The sequence below is a fragment of the Nycticebus coucang genome, chromosome 13 (assembly GCF_027406575.1).
Source record: "Nycticebus coucang isolate mNycCou1 chromosome 13, mNycCou1.pri, whole genome shotgun sequence".
NCBI classification, from domain to species: Eukaryota; Metazoa; Chordata; class Mammalia; order Primates; family Lorisidae; genus Nycticebus; species Nycticebus coucang.
Window position 1 is genome coordinate 99296352 of NC_069792.1, and position 19418 is coordinate 99315769.

Genomic DNA, 19418 nt, shown 5'->3' on the forward strand with positions numbered 1-19418 from the left:
CTAAGCATAACACTAAAGATAAAACCCGTGAGGAAAAACTTACTACATTAAAAATACATTTTGACCGAACCAAAAGGAAACGCCTCATAAAGAAAATTAAAAGGCAAATAACATTTAAAAAATGGATAATGTTTATGATACACAAGAAGTTAATGTTCACAATATACAAAGAGCTATCACAGAGCAATGAGAAAAGCTCCCTAAGTTAAATGTGTGCAAGGGCCACAAATGGATAGTTCATAAAAGAAATACAAATGGCTAACAAGAAATGTGCAGTACCTTACTGGTGTGATCAAATGCAAACTAAGCTAGAAATGGTGGTGCACTTACAATCCCAGCTATTGGGGAGGCTGCATTGAGAGGATGCCTTGAGTGCAGGAGTTCAAGTCCAGTCTGGGCAATAGTGAGAGACTTCACCTCAAAAGAAAAAGTTAATGCAAACTGCAACAATGAAAAATTGTGTCTGCCATTCATACTGGTAAATATTTTTAAAGGATAATAGCTAGTGTTCATTTGCGGGAGAGTAAATTAACAATATAGTAATATATAACCCCCCAAAATGTATACTCTTTGACTCGAGTTCACTTTTAGGAATTGTTCCCTTAATAAAAAAAAAAAAAATCAATCCAAAAAGATTCATTGGCTTGGCACCTGTAGCTCAAGCGGCTAAGGCGCCAGCCACATACACCAGAGCTGGTGGGTTCAAATCCGGCGCACCTGCCAAACAATGACAACTACAACCAAAAAATAGCCAGGAGTTATGGCAGGCACATGTAGTCCCAGCTACTTGGGAGGCTGAGGCAAGAGAATCACTTGAGCTCAGGAGTTGGAGGTTGCTGTGAGCTGTGATACCACAGCACTCTAACCAGGGCAACAGCTTGAGGCTCTGTCTCAAAAAAAAAAAAAAAGATTTATCTACAGGGACATTTATGAGAGCATTGTTTCCAATAGTGGAAAAAGAAAAATCAATACTAAATAATATTCAGTAATAAAAGATGGGTTAACTAAATAATTCTATGTCTTTCATTCTCTAATAGAGAAGGAATTTTAAGAGTAACTTGAACAGAACCCATGTAAATGCCATACACAGCAATTAAATTTCTAGGAATACATGTATCTAAGCTAAAGGAATACTCATACAAGAACACAATATAGGTACAAGACTGTTTAGTACTCTGGAAGGCCGAGGCAGGTGAATTGCTTGGGTTCAGGAGTTCAAGACCAGCCTAGCAAAAGCAAGACCCCGTCTCTACTAAAAATAGAAAAAACTGAGGCAAGAGAATCATTTACTCCAAGAGCTGGAGGTTGTTGTGAGCTATGATGCCACAGCAGTCTACCCAGGGTGACAGCTTGAAATTCTGCCTCAAAAAAAAAAAAAAAGACTGTTCAGTACAGCATCTTTTTCTAACTTTGAAAAAGTGAGAAACCCTAAGAATCTATCAACAAGGGAATAATTAAGTAAATTACCGCAAGCTGTGAACTCTAAGAGACCCGGCATTTCATCTTACTCTAGGTGCCGGTTAGCAGAATCTCTCCCGAGATGTGCTGCGGAGTAAACGACCACATCCACAGTGGAGAAGCCCTCTCTCCCCTGAGAGAGTCAAGCAGGCCTTGAGGTAGGAGGCATCTATGATCTCTGATATATTGCTAACTGAATAAAGCAAGAGGCAAAATAACATAAGACAGCACAATCCCATTTTTGAAAATAAAACCTGTATGTGTGTGTATTTCATAGGCATAGATAAAGGCCATGAAGGATACATCTAAGTTTTTCATACGTGCCACCCTTAGGAAATAGGGGCAGAGAAGATGGAGGACTTTCATTTTTCACCCATTGCCACTCTTCTGTACAACTTAAGTTTTCTTTTACAGAATTTTAGTAAGTGCATTTGAAATTTACAATTGTTTTACATCCAAAGTAGAAAGAATAGTGCACCCACAAGACGAATGCCATATAGGTCTTCAAAAATCATCCCAGGGAAGATTTAATAACATAGAAAAACACATAATGTGCCAAATGAAAAATTTACTGTCACCACGCAGCATGTAAATTCAGTACGCTCACCATTTTTTATATGGATAATGTACATTAACAAAAGGACAAGAAAATAGATTCTTACTGTTGCTATAATAGCATTTTCCCCCCTTTTCCACATTTATTATATTAAATGTATTGTTTTGAATTAGAAAACATCTCTGGGTATACAGTATCATGCATTAGAGAATAATACATGAATAATTATAGACAAAAATAATTAAGAGCTATCTTAGCATCACACTATGTAAAATGTGAACTTCTGATTACAATACATTTACATATAAAATTTACAAAGCAATAAAATCACCTTGCTGTAATAAGAAATGGCCTCTTTATATTTGTCAATTATGTCTTCGGGGCTGAGACAGTTCTTAGCACGTCCAATTTCAGCACTGGTGTCGGGATTTATGCCATTGGTGGTGAGGGCACCTGCAAACCAAGAGGAAGGAAAGAAATAATCTATTGCTTTCTCTGTCTTATTTCTTCGTTAAAGAGGGGCATAAATAAGATAAAACTTAAATATGCCATACTGAAATTTAAATAATGAAGCAGTGTTTAGTTTTCACAGCTTACCTACTTCCTATAATAGTCTTACTATCAAAGCATTGTATTAAGTGTGAATTAAGCCAGAATAAGCTTTCCTCCCTGTTGAAATGTTTTATTAAAGGAGCGTGAAATGCATTACATAAAAAATAACGTGTTTATAATAACTGGCTTAGTTGTCTTGAAGACAACGGCAAAGTCAGCATGCATTCTCTCAGCGGGAAGCTCTCAATGCTGGCAAGAGACCACGCTGCATCGTCAAAGAAGATAAACTATAAAAGCATTTTCTGACCTGTGCAACATTTAAAAAAATAGCTTATCAACACTAGTATCCTTTCCATGGCTATCATTTTCTATTTCTGACCAACTCCTATCAATAAGCAAAACCACTTAATTCCCTAGCCATCATACCCAATAGGGAAGAGTTTTGGAGAAACATCCATTTATAAAATATAACCAATTATAAACAGAACACTGGTGGGAAAAAAAGTAAGATGAAATATTTTTTAATTTCATAGAACACTAAAAGAAAAATCTCCTAAATTTCTTTTTTTGTTTGTTTTTGGTTTTTTGAGATAGAGTTTCACTATGTCACCCTCAGTAGAGCGCTGTAACAATCACAGCTCACAACAACCTCAAACTCATGGGCTGAAGCAATTCTCCCTCCTCAGCCTCCCAAGAAGCTGGGACTACAGACACCCGCCACAACAGCCGGCTATTTTTTGTTGTTGTTGTCATTGTTGTTTAGCAGGCCCAGGCCGGGTTCGAACCTGCCAGCCCTTGTGTATGTGGCCAGTGGCCTAGCCACTGAGCTATGGATGCTGAGCCAAATCTTCTAAATTTCAATCACAAGAAAAGCTGGGGCTTGGTACCCATAGCTCAGTGGTTAGGGCGCCAGCCACATACACGGGCACTGGCGGGTTGGAACCTGGCCTGGGCCAGCTAAACAACGACAACTACAACAAAAAGTAGCTGGCTGTTGTGGTGAGCTGGGCACCTGTAGTCCCAGCTACTTGAGAGGCTGAGGCAAGAGAATCACTTAAGCCCAAGAATTTGAGGTTGCTGTGAGCTGTGACACCACAACACTCTAAGAGTGACAAAGTGAGACTCTGTCTCAAAAAAAAAAAGAAAAAGAAAAAAGCTGGGATTCTCCTTAGCCACTTATTTCTCTTGCAGACAGTAGGCATCGTCCATAAAGTCTGTTTTTCTTGTGCGTGCTAAGAGGCTGGGGGCCGTGTCTGCTGCCCATCTGGGTAACTAACCGCGCACATGGACAGCAGGGACTTGCTCCTCACGCTGCCTGAACACTGTGCAGGCTTATTTCTCTTATCCTGGTTTTCTAATCTTGGTCTAACTTTCTAACCTGCTTATTTTTTATTCTCCAATTCTGTAAGCTGCCTCAAGTGCTTTCTGGAATAAGACAAAAGAAGAAGAAATAAATAAGTGGATAGAGATCAATGGACAAACAGGGAGAGAAACTCAGGAACAAAGAATTTCATATGCAGAATCCCCTTCCAGTAAGGAAAGAAAGAACAATAACAGAGAATTGTGAAGAGCCAGGTCGTTTAAAATTTTGTTTCCTGCAGATTTTGTGAAAATCACAGCAAGAAACGAGATGTAAGAACTATAAATAACAGTACAAAAGGGCATGCTTAGAAAAAAGTATCCAAAATATGTAATTTTTAAAGAATAGATTCAAATCCACAAGACCCAATGACAGAACCCATGGGTAATTACTGAATTGAGAATTCCACCTCCAAGCCAGACCCCCTTGGAACGGCAAGGATGTGCCCAGGTCACCATTGGACACCCTCATCACACCGAAAGCAGCATTTTTCCCACTTAGGGAAAATGGGGCCCTTGCCAAAAACCCACGTTCTCCTTTACAGCTCATAGCAACTCCATGAGAGAAATTCCCTTAGTGTCCCCATTTCTGTGAGTGAGGTGACCCTTAAGAGGAAGTATTATTAGTTCTCAAGATTACAGAGCTGGTGAGTCCAGGGTAGGAGTCCATCGTGGGCCTGTTCTTAACTGGAGTATGGCCTGGTTTATGTGTTTGCATTGCTCATGCTTACAAGACACTTGTTTGTGGCATAAATTAGTGCTTCATAAATAACAGAGGGTCATGATTTATTTCTTTAGCTTTAACAAATTATCTTTACTTTTTTTTTTTATTAAGACAGAGTCTCACTTTGTCACCCTCAGTACAATACTGTGGCATCAGAGCTCACAGTCAAGCCAGAACCCCTTGGAGCAAGACCCCCTAACCCAGGGGTCCTCAAACTATGACCTGTGGGCCACATGTGACCCACCAAGGACATTTATCGGGCCCGCGGGTGTTTTTGCCGCAGCTGCCTGTCCTGCTCAGCAGTCAACTCATTCCGGCCACAGTGCACATGTGTGGAATGTGTGCCAACTCTCCGACTCCCCTCCTTCTCTCTGTCTCCTCTCAGTCTCAGGTGTGATCAAACTAGTCGCCAGCTTGCCTGTGCAGAGCCTGCTGCTGCCTGAGGACCACGGTAAAAACAAGTTAGGATTTTTTTTTTTTTTGAAGTTAGGAGGTCTATTTTTTTTTTTTATTTTGCAGTTAGTAGGGCCTTTTTTTGCAGTTAAAGGGGGCCTTTTTCTGGTTAGGAGGTCTTTTTTGGCAGATGGGGGCACATTTTTTTTGAAGGCACCCTATCAACTGAGCCACAGGTGCTGCCTAGAGAGCCTTTTTTTAAAGTTGGTTAGTTGGTGGGGGTGGTTTTTAGGGGGGTTGCATCACAGTGATAACACAGTCAGCGCTCAGTGCTAAAGCAAATTGTCAGTGCTCAGAGGTAATGCAAATAGTCAGTGCTCAGTGGTAAGATAATTGTAAGTGCTCAGTGTTAATGCAAATTGTCAGTGGTCAGTGTTATCGCAAATGGTCAGCGGTCAGTGTTAATGCAAATGGTCAGTGCTCAGTGTTATCGCATGGGGGCCCCAAACTGGTAATCTGCCTAAGGCCCCATGGGAACTTAATCTGGCTCTGCAGACAGCTGAGGAGTAGGAAACCCGATTTAATTGACAGTGAGTACATTTATATTCTGATTGCTATTCAGGTGTGTATGATGTTCTATGTTGTATGCTGTGTAAGCCCCAATTCACACTGTTGCGATCTCTGAGCAGTGCGAGTTCAGCCATATGCTTGTATGGCTGAACTTGCATTAGATTAGAAAGAAAAAAGGCATACATGCCTTCTTTTTTCCTGCAGTGGAATTTGATCGCATGGGTGAGAAGAACTACCCTGGACAGTTCACACAGGGTAGTGTGTACTGGAAAGGTAGTGGAGGAACAGGCTCTGTAATTGTGCCAGTTCCTGCACTGCACCAGTGTGAGCCTGAGGTAAAGCGCAGTTCCACCATATGGGCACTGGCGAGGCTGAAATGATGTGGACTGGCAAGGCTGCATTGATGGGCACTGATCAGACTGCATTGATGGAATCCCTAGGAAACAATGATATCAAGAAAGAGAAAAATTGACTCGGAGTGTAGGATATTCAAAGAACAGTGGACTTACGATTACTTTTTCATGCAATACAAGGAAAGAGCTGCGTGTTTGATATGCCAGAATATAGTGTCTGTGTTTAAAAGAAGACAATTTGCGTCGACACTATCAAACTCAACATAAAGATAAATATGATTGTTTGGTCAGAGAAGTGAGAAAAGATAAAATATTAAAACTGAAAAATACATTGACAACTCAGCAAAATACTTTTGTGAAGCAGAAGCAGCTAAATATTTCATCACTGTGAGCAAGTTTTCAAGTTGCCAAGCTAATAGCATGCACTGGCAGACCATTCGTGGAGGGAGAATTTGTTAAAGAATGCCTTCTTTCTGTTGCCAAAGAGATGTGTCCAGAGAAGGCCGATTTATTGAGTACAGTGAGTCTTTCAGGACCTACAATTACACGAAGGATTGAAGAAATGGGGAACAATTTGCATCAGCATTGGCAAAACTCTGAGAAAAAACTTTCCTATTTTTCCTTGGCACTTGAAGAAAATAATGATGTTTGTGATTCTACACAACTTCTAATTTTTATTCATGGGACGAATGACTATTTCGAAGTCACAGAAGAGCTTGCTGCACTGCAAAGCATCAAAGGAACAACTACAGGAGAGGATATCTATGAAAAGGTTTGCCAAACTGTGAATGGTTTGGAGCTGGACTGGGCTAAACTAGCCAGTGTGACAACTGATGGTGCTCCTCGCGTGGTGGGGTCTAAGAAAGGAGCAATTGCTCACATTAACCAAGAGATGGACAAACATAACCATTCTCATCCAATAGCCATACGCTGCCTCATCCACCAACAAGCGCTGTGTAGTAAATCACTGAAGTGGGACTCTGTTATGAAAATTGTGGTATCTTGTGTGAACTTCATTAGAGCTAATGCACTAAACCACAAACAATTGCAGGAATTTCTCTCTGAGCTAAATGTTGTCTATGAAGATGTTCTGTACCACACAGAAGTCCGTTGGCTGAGTCGAGGGAGAGTTTTGAAACATTTCTATGACTGACTTCCACAGATTACAGCTTTTCAGCTTTCAAAAAACAAAGAAATACCACAGCTCAATGATGCAGAGTGGAAATGGCACCTTGCCTTTCTGACAGATGTAACAGAGTTACTCAACAGGTTCAATGTGCAATTTCAAGGAAAGGGGAAGCTCATCTGTGATATGCAATCATATGTGAAAGCATCTGAAGTAAAATCAGGCCTCCTCATCAAACAAGTGAAGGAGGAAAATTTTTGCCATCTCCCCACAACTCAAAATCTGTTAGCAGAAAAACCTTTGGTTGCATTCCCAAACAAAACATGTGTGGATTCACTGGAAAAGTTGCAAAAGGAGTTCCAATTTAGATTTAAAGAGCTTCATCTCCATGAACAGGACATACAGCTTTTCTGTAACCCATTTTCTATTGACATTGAAAATGTAGATACAATTTACCAAATGAAACTGGCTGAACTGCAGAATTGTGACTCTCCGAAAGATGCGTTCAAGTCAAGCAGCCTTCCTAATTTCTATGCATCTCTCCCCTCTGAGACATATCCTAATCTCAGGAACCATGCACTCAAAATGGCAACCATCTTTGGCAGCACTTATGTCTGTGAACAGACTTTTTCCAGAATGAAACATCTGAAATCTCCAACCAGACCTAGACTCACTGATGCAAACTGCATCACTTGTTACGACTAGCAGTGACAAATATGGAACCGGACATTGACCGTCTCATTAGCCAAAAGCAGGCCCATAGTTCCCATTGAAATACTGGTAAGTTCGTTGATTTAACTTTATTGTTCTTCATTTTAAATATTGTATTTTTTCCTGTTTTGTTTTTTTATTTCAAAATAAGATATGTGCAGTGTGCATAGGAATTTTTTCATAGTTTTTTTTTAAAAACTATAGTCCTGTCCTCCAATGGTCTGAGGGACAGTGAACTGGCCCCCTGTTTAAAAAGTTTGAGGACCCCTGCCCTAACCCAACACTTAGGAGCAACCCACCTAGCCCAAGCTCAAACTCTTGGGCTTAAGCAATCCTCTTGCCTCAGCCTCCAGAGTAGCTGGGACTACAGGCACCCACCACAATACCCAGCTATTTTTTGATTGCAGTTGTCATTGTTGTTTAGCAGGCTCAGGCCGGCTCAAACCCACCAGCTTCAGAGTATGTGGCCAGAGCCCTACTCACTGAGCTATGAGCACCGAGCCTATCTTTATATTATTGAGTTTTACTCTTTTTTTCCCTTGGAAAAAAGAAAACAGGGTAAGAATGAGGTGGGCTTTTCTTTCTTCATATGGTACCTCTTCTCTTCTAAGAAGTACATGTTCAAAGCACTGTGGAGAACTCCCAACCATGAAGAAGGGGCAACTAATTGTCCCTTCTATCTTTTAAAAAGACCTCTAGTCCCTTACTGATAAACTTAACTCCAATTCCAAAGTTAGAGGAAAAAATTCTACATGGAGTAACCAAGAACAATACAATCTGTGGGAAGGTAAAAAGAGCGTAGCTCATGAGAAAGCTCAGTGGGTCAGACTGATTTAGTGTTTCTCAAGAAAAGAATAACAAGCTTTAAAAAATACTAGTGCACAACATATTTGATCTTTCTTGACATCTACAAAGTTTTGCAGGCCTCATGTAACATTACTGTGAACTAGTGAAACAAAGAGTTTTCAAGTCCCACAGGCTTTCAACAACAGGCAGGAAAATCAATCCCACAGGCAGACTAAAGCCCAGAATGGAAGAAAGAAAAAGAAACAGCATAGTTAAAAAGAAGTAGGGGAGAAAAGGCAGAGAAAGACGCCATCACAAAGGTTCTTAAGTATCAGTACAACAACAGTTTAATCATTCACTTGAGAAATAGTTACTGAGTTCCAATTATGTGCAAGAATGTATACAAGGCAAAAACTGGAAACTCACACACACAAGTAAAACAAAGCAGGAGGACTGATCACATAATAAAGCAGATTATAACAACTGATGAAGCTGGATGACCAGCATATTAGAGTTTTTTGTGCTACTCTTGAAACTTGAAACCTTTTTGTAAAAATTTTAAGTTTTAAATTATTTCAAAATCAACAGTTAAAAAAATTAGAATCCTAGTAAACTCAATAAATTACAAAACAAGTGTCGAAAACAGGATGTATTTCAGAAGAGACAAGAGCATTGAAACATATACAATTAGGAATATAGAATGAAATGAAAATTAAAATGATAAACTAAGATCATAGAGCAGGATGAGTCGTTTGTTCACTCATAACACCCACTGTCTGTCTCTGTGGCAGGTACTGGGTTGAGCCCTGGGAATGTGCCACCGCGGCAGCATGTGCAGTAATGAAGAGCGACCATTAGGGCACCAGGACAAAAGCAACACCTGCCAGACCCTTGAAAGAATCAAGTCTAGGATTCTAAGAATCAACAAAACTAAAAGTCGGTTCTTTAAAGTGACCAACAAAAATCGATAAACTGGCCAAGAAAAAAAAAAGAAAAGACCCCCAAATTACTAAAATCAGGGCTGAATGAGCCCCACACTGCAACTCACCTTGTAGGAGGGGGAAAAGGATTAGGAGGGAATACAATGAATAAGGACATACGTGAGATAGACAACTTCCTACAAAGACATACACTACCAAAGTCACCCCGAGAAGAAACAGAAAATCTGACTCATAATGAGAAAAGAAATTGAATTGATCTTCCCAGAAAGAAAAGCCCAGATACACATGGTTTTAGTGATGAATCCACCAAACATTTAAAGACAAGTCAGCCCCAAATCTTCACAAACTCTTTCAAAAGATGTAAAAGGAAGGGGCACTAACCAACTCATTCTATGAGGCCAATGTTGCCCTCATACCAAGACCAGAAAAAGATACCAAAGGAAAAAATTCTACAGACCAGTATCTCTCTTGAACATAGATGCAAACATCCTCAAGAAAATATTAGCAAGCTGCATCTAGCAAGATACATAAAGAATTGGGCAGTGCCTGTGCCTCAGAGGAGTAGGGCACCGGCTCCATAACCCAGAGGTTGCAGGTTCCAATCCAGCCCTGGTCAAAAACTGCAAAAAAAAAAAAAGAATTATGCAACATGATCAGGTGAAACATGTCTCATGAATGTAAGGCTCAACAACTTTAAAGCTAATTAATGTAATACATATACGAGTATAAAGAACAAAACCCACATGATCATCTCAATTCATACAGAAAAAGCATTTGACAAATTCTACACCTTTAATGATAAAAACACTCAACAAACTAGGAATAGAAACTAGGAATTGACCTGCTAATAGCAAAGACTAATTGCTTTCCACCTAAAACCAAGAATCAGACAAAACACCCAAATTAGAAAGGAAAAAGTAAAACTACCTCCATATTCAGATGACATAATTTTGCATATAGAAAATCCTAAAGAGGCTCGACACCTGTGGCTCAAGCGGCTAAGGCGCCAGCCACATACACCTGAGCTGGTGGGTCTGAATCCAGCCCAGGCCTGCCAAACAACAATGACAGCTGCAAGCAAAAAATAGCTGGGCACTGTGGTGGGTGCCTGTAGTCCCAGCTACTTGAGAGGCTGAGGCAGGAGAATCTCTTGAGCCCAGGAGTTGGAGGTTGCTGTGAGCTGTGATGCCACGGCGCTCTACCCAGGGTGACAGCTTGAGGCTCTGTCTCAAAAAAAAAAAAAGAAAAGAAAAAAGAAAATCCTAAAGAATTCACAAAAAATTGGTTGAAACTAACAAATGAGTTTATCAAAGTTGAATTAAAAAGATTAATATACAAAAAATTAATGGGGCGGCACCTGTGGCTCAAAGGAGTAGAGCGCTGGCCCCATATACGGGAGGTGGTGGGTTCAAACCCAGCCCCGGCAAAAAACTGCAAAATAAATAAATAAATAAATAAAAATAAAAAATTAATTATATTTCTACATACTTACAATGAACAATCTGAAAATAAAATTAAGAAAATAATTCTATTCACAACAGCATCAAAAAGAATAAAATACTTAGGTATAAATTTAACCCAAAAAAGGATAAATTAATACTCTGAAAATTTAAAATATTGGCTGACACAATATCTTGAAGAAGATAAACAAATGGAACAGATCTTACATCCATGGGTGGTGATGCACAGTACCCTTAAAATAGCAATATTTCCATAATTTAGCCACAGATTCAATGGAATCTACCAAATTCCCAGCTAGATTCTTTGCAGAAATCAACTATCTAATCCAAATATTCTTATGGAAATCAAGAAATCCAGAATAGCCAAAACCATCTCGAGAAAAAGAGAACAAACTTGAAGGACTGATTTCACATTTTATTACAAGAGGAGGAGTAAGGAATTTTTTAATGTATTTATTTTGTTTATCATTATTTTCTTTCTTTTTTTTGTTTCTGAGACAGAGTCTCAAGCTGTCACCCTGGATAGAGTGCCATGGCATCACAGAAACCTCAAACTCTTGGGCTTAAGTGATTCTCTTGCTTTGGCCTCCCAAGTAGCTGGGACTATAGGCAACCAGCAAACCCCCAGCCACCTATTTTGTTGCAGTTGTCATGTTGTTTTAATTGGCCCTGGCCAGTTCAAACCCGCCAGCCTTGGTATAGGTGGCCAACGCCCTACCCACTGAGCTACGGGTGCCACCTTATCTTTATTTTCTAAATTCTCTATGATATGACTTCTACAATAAGGAAAAAATAAGTTTTTACAAATACGCACACCTTTTAATTGTAAAGAAATTAAAAAAAAAAAAAAAACCTGGTTAAAAAATAACTGATAAATAAAAGTGAATTTGGGCAGTGCCAGTGGCTCAGTGAGTAGGGCGCCGGCCCCACATATCAAGGGTGGCAGATTTGAGCCTGGCCCCAGCCAAACTGCAACAAAAAAATAGCCAGGCATTGTGGTGGGCACCAATAGTCCCAGCTACTTGGGAGGCTGAGGCAAGAGAATCGCCTAAGCCCAGGAGTTGGAGGTTGCTGTGAGCTGTGTGACGCCACGGCACTCTACCCAGGGTGATAAAGTGAGACTCTGTCTCTACAAAAAATAAAATAAAAATAAATACAAAACTGAACTTAAGCTTTCCATAAATTTTGACAATAGGATCTAATATTTATTTCAAAACAGTAGGGTGGTGCCTGTGGCTCAAGGAGTAGGGCGCCGGTCCCATATGCCGGAGGTGGCGGGTTCAAACCCAGCCCCGGCCATAAAAAAAAACCACAAAAAAAAAAAAAAAAAAAACAGTAATGATTCTAGGTCCTAGGGAAATTTATGTAATATATTTAATTCACTTTTTTTTTTTTTGTTTGGCAGGTTTTGGCCGGGGCTGGGTTTGAATCCGTCACCTCTGGTATATGGGGCTGGCACCCTACTCACTGAACCACAGATGCCGCCCTTAATTCACTTTTAAAAATTCTAGCTAGGGGCCGGGCATGGTGGCTCCCACCTATAATCTTAGCATTCTGGGAGGCCGAGGCAGGTGAACTGCCTGAGCTCACAGGTTCAAGACCAGCCTGAGAGGGGAGAGACAAGATGGCGGACTGAAGCCAGCTTTCAACAGAGGCTCCTGTCCAGAAGGAGAGTTAAGGGACAGGAATTTAGTAAGTATCCTGGTGGATTTGAGCCGCACGAAGAGAGAAGGTTGAAGAATGCACATCAACACCGCTGAGGCAAGCTGTGATCACAAGGACGCAAACAAAAGGTACAAAATCCACCACCAAGCGGACAGGAGTCCCCCTCCCCCATGAGACCGGCTCAAGAGCCCCACAATTAAACAAACGGGCAGAAATTAAAGGCCCTCCCACTACACTCCACGGGAGAGACCTTCTAAAAACTGGACCTACCTCCCCTACTAGGGTGCCATTGCGTTCTCCTGCCAGGCATAAAACTGTATAAAACTTTAAAAATCCTTTGCCGGCAACCCTGAACCCCCAACACTCCCCTCCCACTCACTGAGGTCTGGAGGCCTGTCCCCCAGGAGTTCGGATTCGTGGGTGATTTCTCAAGGGGAGTGAACAGTCCCCAAGCTGCAACTGGTCAGTGCTGACTCTGAGGCACGCGAGTGTGGAGAGGGCACCCGGCTAAGGGGGAGTCACGCCTCAGTAGCACTTCCCTGCGGTGCGGTGCAGCAGCCCTCCCCGGGCATCAATACGGCCAGGCATAAAACTGAATGAAACTCGAGCTTCCCCCCACTCTCACTCGGGGTCTGGGGACCTGTCCCTCAGGAGTTCGGATCCTTGGGTGATTTCTCGAGGAGAGTGCACAGTGCCCGAGCCGTGACTGGTCAGCGCTGACTCTAAGACATGCGAGTGAGGAGAGGGCACTCGGCTGAGGGGGAGTCACACCTTGGCGGCACTTCCCTGTGGTGCGGTGCAGCAGCCCTCCCCGGGCAACAATATGACCAGGCATAAAACTGAATGAAACTCTAGCTTCCCCCCACTCTCACTCAGGGGTCTGGGGGCCTGCTCCCCAGGAGTCCGGATTCTTGGGAGATCTCTCGAGGGGTGTGGACAGAGCATAAACTGCAGCCACTCAGTGCTGACTCTGGGGCACAAGACAGAGGAGAAAAGGGTCGGCTGGGTGCCCACACCAGAGCGGCAGTTCCTGGAGGCAAATCAACAGCCATTTTTTCTTTAACAGCAAAACGGCTCACTTTTGGATATTCGGAAGCCACACCCCCTGTCTCCCTGGGCAACCAGAGGAGGCCACCAGTGAGCAAAGGATTTGCCTGACACTGCTCACAAACCCAGGAAGCTTCCAGGGTAGGGCCGACTCAGAGAGGTAATCGGACACAAACCTCCAGCAGCAAAGACGTTTGAACACAGAACAGCCTGTCTTCTGTAGGCGATTTTAGCAGAAACAGAGACAGAACCCCGCAAAGTTGTCTGTTCTGTTCTGTTTTGTTCTGTTAGCAACATCAATCAGGGATGGGGCTAAGCCTGAGTGAACACCTCCCTCCCACCACCTGCATCAAGCACTCAAAGATGTCAGGCCCCATCTCCTCCTGCTAGATAGCGGCAGAATGCATGGGCCTGGCAGACTTCCTTGAAATTCAGGCAGGTGCAAGCCCCTGGAGTATCTGTTCACTACAGGCAACTGGGTTAGCCATCTGCAGAGATACCAGTGACTGGGTCCGACGGAGGGGCAAAGTGGGGAAGGAGACATCAACCTTCCCAGACTGATCTATTTGCTAGGTGGCTCCTCCTGACTCCATGCAGCACTGGAGTAAGCCATATCAGAGGAGTAACCAGACCCCTGTGATCCAGTTCCCAGAGACCTCTTGAACTCTCCCACCCGAGACAGGTGCCGATTGAGACAATCGATTTGGACCTTTTGAACTGAACTAATAGACTGAGGACTTTTCGGGCGGTGCCCTGGGTATGCCGTCGTAGGAAGGTTTGATTTTCCTATTCCTTTCAAATTGGTGCCAGAGGTGGGCGGGCGGGGTGACTTAATTGCTGGTTTTTCCACACAGCTGAGACTTCAAGCCACAGTAAATGTTACAATAGGATTGAACAGAAACCAACTGAAAACAAGACAGAACCACTTCGCCCCACCACACAAGGCAGGGCCCAAGTTTCTCAGGCCACAACACTGTACGGGCCCTCGATAAAGCCCCAGGGGAAAAATCAAAGGGAGTAAAATAACCATGGGGCGGAATCAGCGGAAAAACTCTGGTAACATGAATAACCAGAATAGATCAACCCCCCCAAGAAAAGATACGGCAGATGTGATTGAAGATCCCATTCATAAACAACTGGCTGAGATGTCAGAAATCGAATTCAGAATTTGGATTGCAGACAAGATTAATAAAATGGAATTAGGAATTCGAGGAGAAATTCAAAAGTTGTCTCAAGAATTTAACGAATTTAAAGACAAAACCACCAAAGACTTAGACACACTGAAGCAAGAATTTACAGCCCTCAAAGATATGAAAAATACAGTAGAATCCCTCAGCAACAGAATGGAGCAAGCAGAAGAAAGGATTTCTGACATTGAAGATAAAGTCTTCGAACGCTCCCAATCTCTCAAAGAGGAAGAGAAATGGAGAGCAAAAACAGATCATTCACTCAGAGAACTCCCGGATAATTCGAAGAAAAGAGATATACGAATAATTGGGATTTCGGAGAATGATGAAGTGGCCTCGAAGGGCACAGAGGCCCTTCTGCATGAAATTATGAAAGAAAATTTTCCAGACATACCTAGAGAATCTGAAATTCAGATAGCAGACACCTTCAGAACCCCAGCACGATTCAACCCCAATAAGTCATCCCCCAGGCATATCATAATTAGCTTCACTAAAGTTAATATGAAAGAGAAGATTCTCAAAGCAGGCCAGCGAAAGAAAACCATTACATACAAAGAAAAGAATATTAGAATAACTGCAGATCTCTCTGCTGAAACTTTTCAAGCCAGAATAGGGTGGTCATCGACTTTTAATCTCCTAAAGCAAAAGAACTTTCAACCCAGGATCTTGTATCCAGCTAAACTGAGTTTCATTTATGATGGAGAAATTAAATACTTCAATGACATTCATATGTTGAAAAAATTTGCCATAAGTAAACCAGTTCTTCAGGATATTCTCAGACCTATCCTCCACAATTAACAACCCAATCCTATACCACAAAAGTAAACTCACTCAGAAACTTCAGATCAAACTCCAACTTCCACACTGGCAAAAGGATTAAAAATGTCCACTGGACCTTTGAAAAACTCGATACCCAAAATTCCACCAGACTTATCAATACTCTCCATTAATGTGAATGGCTTAAACTGTCCTCTAAAGAGGCATAGGTTAGCTGACTGGATACAAAAACTCAAGCCAGATATTTGTTGCATACAAGAGTCACATCTTAACCTAAAAGACAAATACAGACTCAGGGTGAAAGGATGGTCATCCATATTTCAGGCAAATGGTAATCAGAAAAAAGCAGATGTTGCAATTTTATTTCAGATACAGTAGGCTTTAAACCAACAAAAGTAAGGAAGGACAAGAATGGTCACTTCATATTTGTTAAGGGTAATACTCAATATGATGAGATCTCAATTATTAATATCTATGCACCCAACTAGAATGCACCTCAATTTATAAGAGAAACTCTAACAGACATGAGTAACTTGATTTCCTCCAGCTCCATAATCGTCAGAGATTTCAACCTTTGGCAGTGTTGGATCAATCCTCCAGCAAGAAGCTGAGCAAAGAAATCTTAGATTTAAACCTAACCATCCAATATTTAGATTTAGCAGACATCTACAGAACATTTCATCCCAAGAAAACTGAATACACATACTTCTCATCAGCCCACGGAACTTACTCCATAATTGACCACATTTTAGGTCACAAGTCTAACCTCAGTAAATTTAAAGGAATAGAAATTATTCCTTGCATCTTCTCGGACCATCATGGAATAAAACTTGAATTGAGTAACAACAGGAACCTACATACTCATACAAAAACATGGAAGTTAAATAACCTTATCCTGAATGATAGCTGGGTCAGAGATGAGATTAAGAAAGAACTCGCCAATTTTTTGGAACAAAACGACAATGAAGACACAAACTATCAGAACCTCAGGGACACCGCAAAGGCAGTTCTAAGAGGGAAATTTATAGCACTGCAAGCCTTCCTCAAGAGAACGGAAAGAGAGGAAGTTAACAACTTAATGGGACATCTCAAGCAACTGGAAAAGGAAGAACATTCCAACCCCAAACCCAGTAGAAGAAAAGAAATAACCAAAATTAGAGCAGAATTAAATGAAATTGAAAACAAAAGAATAATACAACAGATCAATAAATCAAAAAGTTGGTTTTTTGAAAAGGTCAATAAAATAGATAAACCTCTGGCCAACCTAATCAGAAAAAAAAGAGTAAAATCTCTAATATTATCAATCAGAAACAACAAAGACAAAATAACAACAGACTCCTCAGAAATCCAAAAAATCCTTAATGAATATTACAAGAAACTTTATTCTCAGAAATATGAAAATCTGAAGGATATTGACCGATACTTGGAAGCACACCACCTTCCAAGACTTAGCCAGAATCAAGTGGAAATGTTGAACAGACCCATATCAAGTTCAGAAATAGCATCAACTGTATGAAACCTCCCTAAAAAGAAAAGCCCGGGACCAGATGGTTTCACGTCAGAATTCTACCAAACCTTTAAAGAGGAATTAGTACCTATATTACTCAACCTGTTCCAAAAGGTAGAAAAAGAAGGAAGACTACCCAACACGTTCTATGAAGCAAACATCACCCTGATCCCCAAACCAGGAAAAGACCAACAAGAAAAGAAAATTATAGACCAATATCACTAATGAATATAGATGCAAAAATATTCAACAAGATCCTAACAAACAGAATCCAGCAACACATCAAACAAATTATACATCATGACCAAGTTGGTTTTATCCCAGGGTCTCAAGGCTGGTTCAATATACGTAAATCTATAAATGTAATTCAGCACATAAACAAATTAAAAAACAAAGACCATGTGATTCTCTCAATCAATGCAGAAAAAGCTTTTGATAATATCCAGCATCCCTTCATGATCAGAACACTCAAGAAAATTGAGTTCTAGAAGGGACTTTTCTTAAACTGATAGAGGCCATCTATAGCAAACCCACAGCCAATATCATATTGAATGGAGTTAAATTGGAATCATTTCCACTCAGATCAGGAACCAGACAAGGCTGCCCATTGGCTCCATTGCTTTTCAACATTGTAATGGAAGTTTTAGCCACCGCAATTAGGGAAGAAAAGGCGATCGAGGGTATCCATATAGGGTCAGAAGACATCAAACTTTCGCTCTTCGCAGATGATATGATTGTCTATCTGGAAAACACTAGGGACTCTACTACAAAACTCCTAGAAGTGATCAAGGAACACAGCAGCGTCTCAGGTTACAAAATCAACATCCATAAATCGGTAGCCTTTATATACACCAACAACAGTCAAGTTGAAAAAGCAGTTAAGGACTCTATCCCATTCACAGTAGTGCCAAATAAGATGAAATATTTGGGAATTTACCTAACAAAAGACGTGAAAGATCTCTATAAAGAGAACTATGAAACTCTAAGAAAAGAAATAGCTGAAAATGTTAACAAATGGAAAAACATACCATGCTCATGGCTAGGAAGAATCAACATTATTAAAATGTCCATACTACCCAAAGCAATATATAATTTCAACGCACTCCCTATTAAAGCTCCACTGTCATACTTTAAAGATCTTGAAAAAACATTACTTCGTTTTATATGGAATCAGAAAAAACCTCGAATAGCCAAGACATTACTCAGAAATAAAAACAAAACAGGAGGAATCACACTACCAGACCTCAGACTTTACTACAAATCGATAGTGATCAAAACAGCATGGTATTGGCACAAAAACAGAGAAGTAGGTATGTGAAACAGAACAGAGAACCAAGAGATGAATCCAGCTACTTACCGCTATTTGATCTTTGACAAGCCAATTAAAAACATTCAGTGGGGAAAAGATTCCCTATTTAACAAATGGTGCTGGGTGAACTGGCTGGTAACCTGCAGAAGACTGAAATTGGACCCACACCTTTCACCATCAACTAAGATAGACTCTCATTGGATTAAAGATTTAAACTTAAGACATGAAACTATAAAAATACTAGAGAAGAGTGCAGGGAAAACCCTTGAAGAAATTGGTCTGGGTGAGTATTTTATGAGGAGGACCCCCCGGGCAATTGAAGCAGCTTCAAAAATACACTACTGGGACTTGATCAAACTAAAAAGCTTCTGCACAGCCAAGAACACAGTAAGTAAAGCAAGCAAACAGCCCTCAGAATGGGAGAAGATATTTGCAGGGTATATCTCTGACAAAGGTTTAATAACAAGAATCCACAGAGAACTCAAACGCATCAGCAAGAAAAAAACAAGGGATCCCATCACAGGGGGCAAGGGATTTGAAGAGAAACTTCTCTGAAGAAGACAGGCGCACAGCCTTCAGACATATAAAAAAATGCTCATCATCTTTAATCATCAGAGAAATGCAAATCAAAACTACTTTGAGATATCATCTAACTCCAGTGAGACTAGCCTATATCACAAAATCTCAAGACCAGAGATGTTGGCGTGGATGTGGAGAAAAGGGAACACTTCTGCACTGCTGGTGGGAATGCAAATTAATACATTCCTTTCGGAAAGATATATGGAGAACACTCAGAGATCTAAAAATAGATCTGCCATTCAATCCTGTAATTCCTCTGCTGGGCATATACCCAGAAGACCAAAAATCACAACATAACAAAGATATTTGTACCAGAATGTTTATTGCAGCCCAATTCATAATTGCTCAGTCATGGAAA

At 40.9% G+C, this 19418-nt stretch overlaps 1 protein-coding gene across 7 annotated transcripts in view; it reads right to left on the reverse strand.

Annotated features, from left to right (window-relative positions):
- TRAPPC9 (trafficking protein particle complex subunit 9) overlaps window positions 1-19418 on the reverse strand; it is a 701153-nt gene that overhangs the window by 637269 nt on the left and 44466 nt on the right. For all 7 annotated transcript variants that reach the window (XM_053558761.1, XM_053558762.1, XM_053558766.1 and 4 more), the window contains one exon: window positions 2346-2467. In XM_053558761.1, the coding sequence (XP_053414736.1) occupies window positions 2346-2467 (122 nt within the window). The remainder of the gene's footprint in view (window positions 1-2345; window positions 2468-19418) is intronic.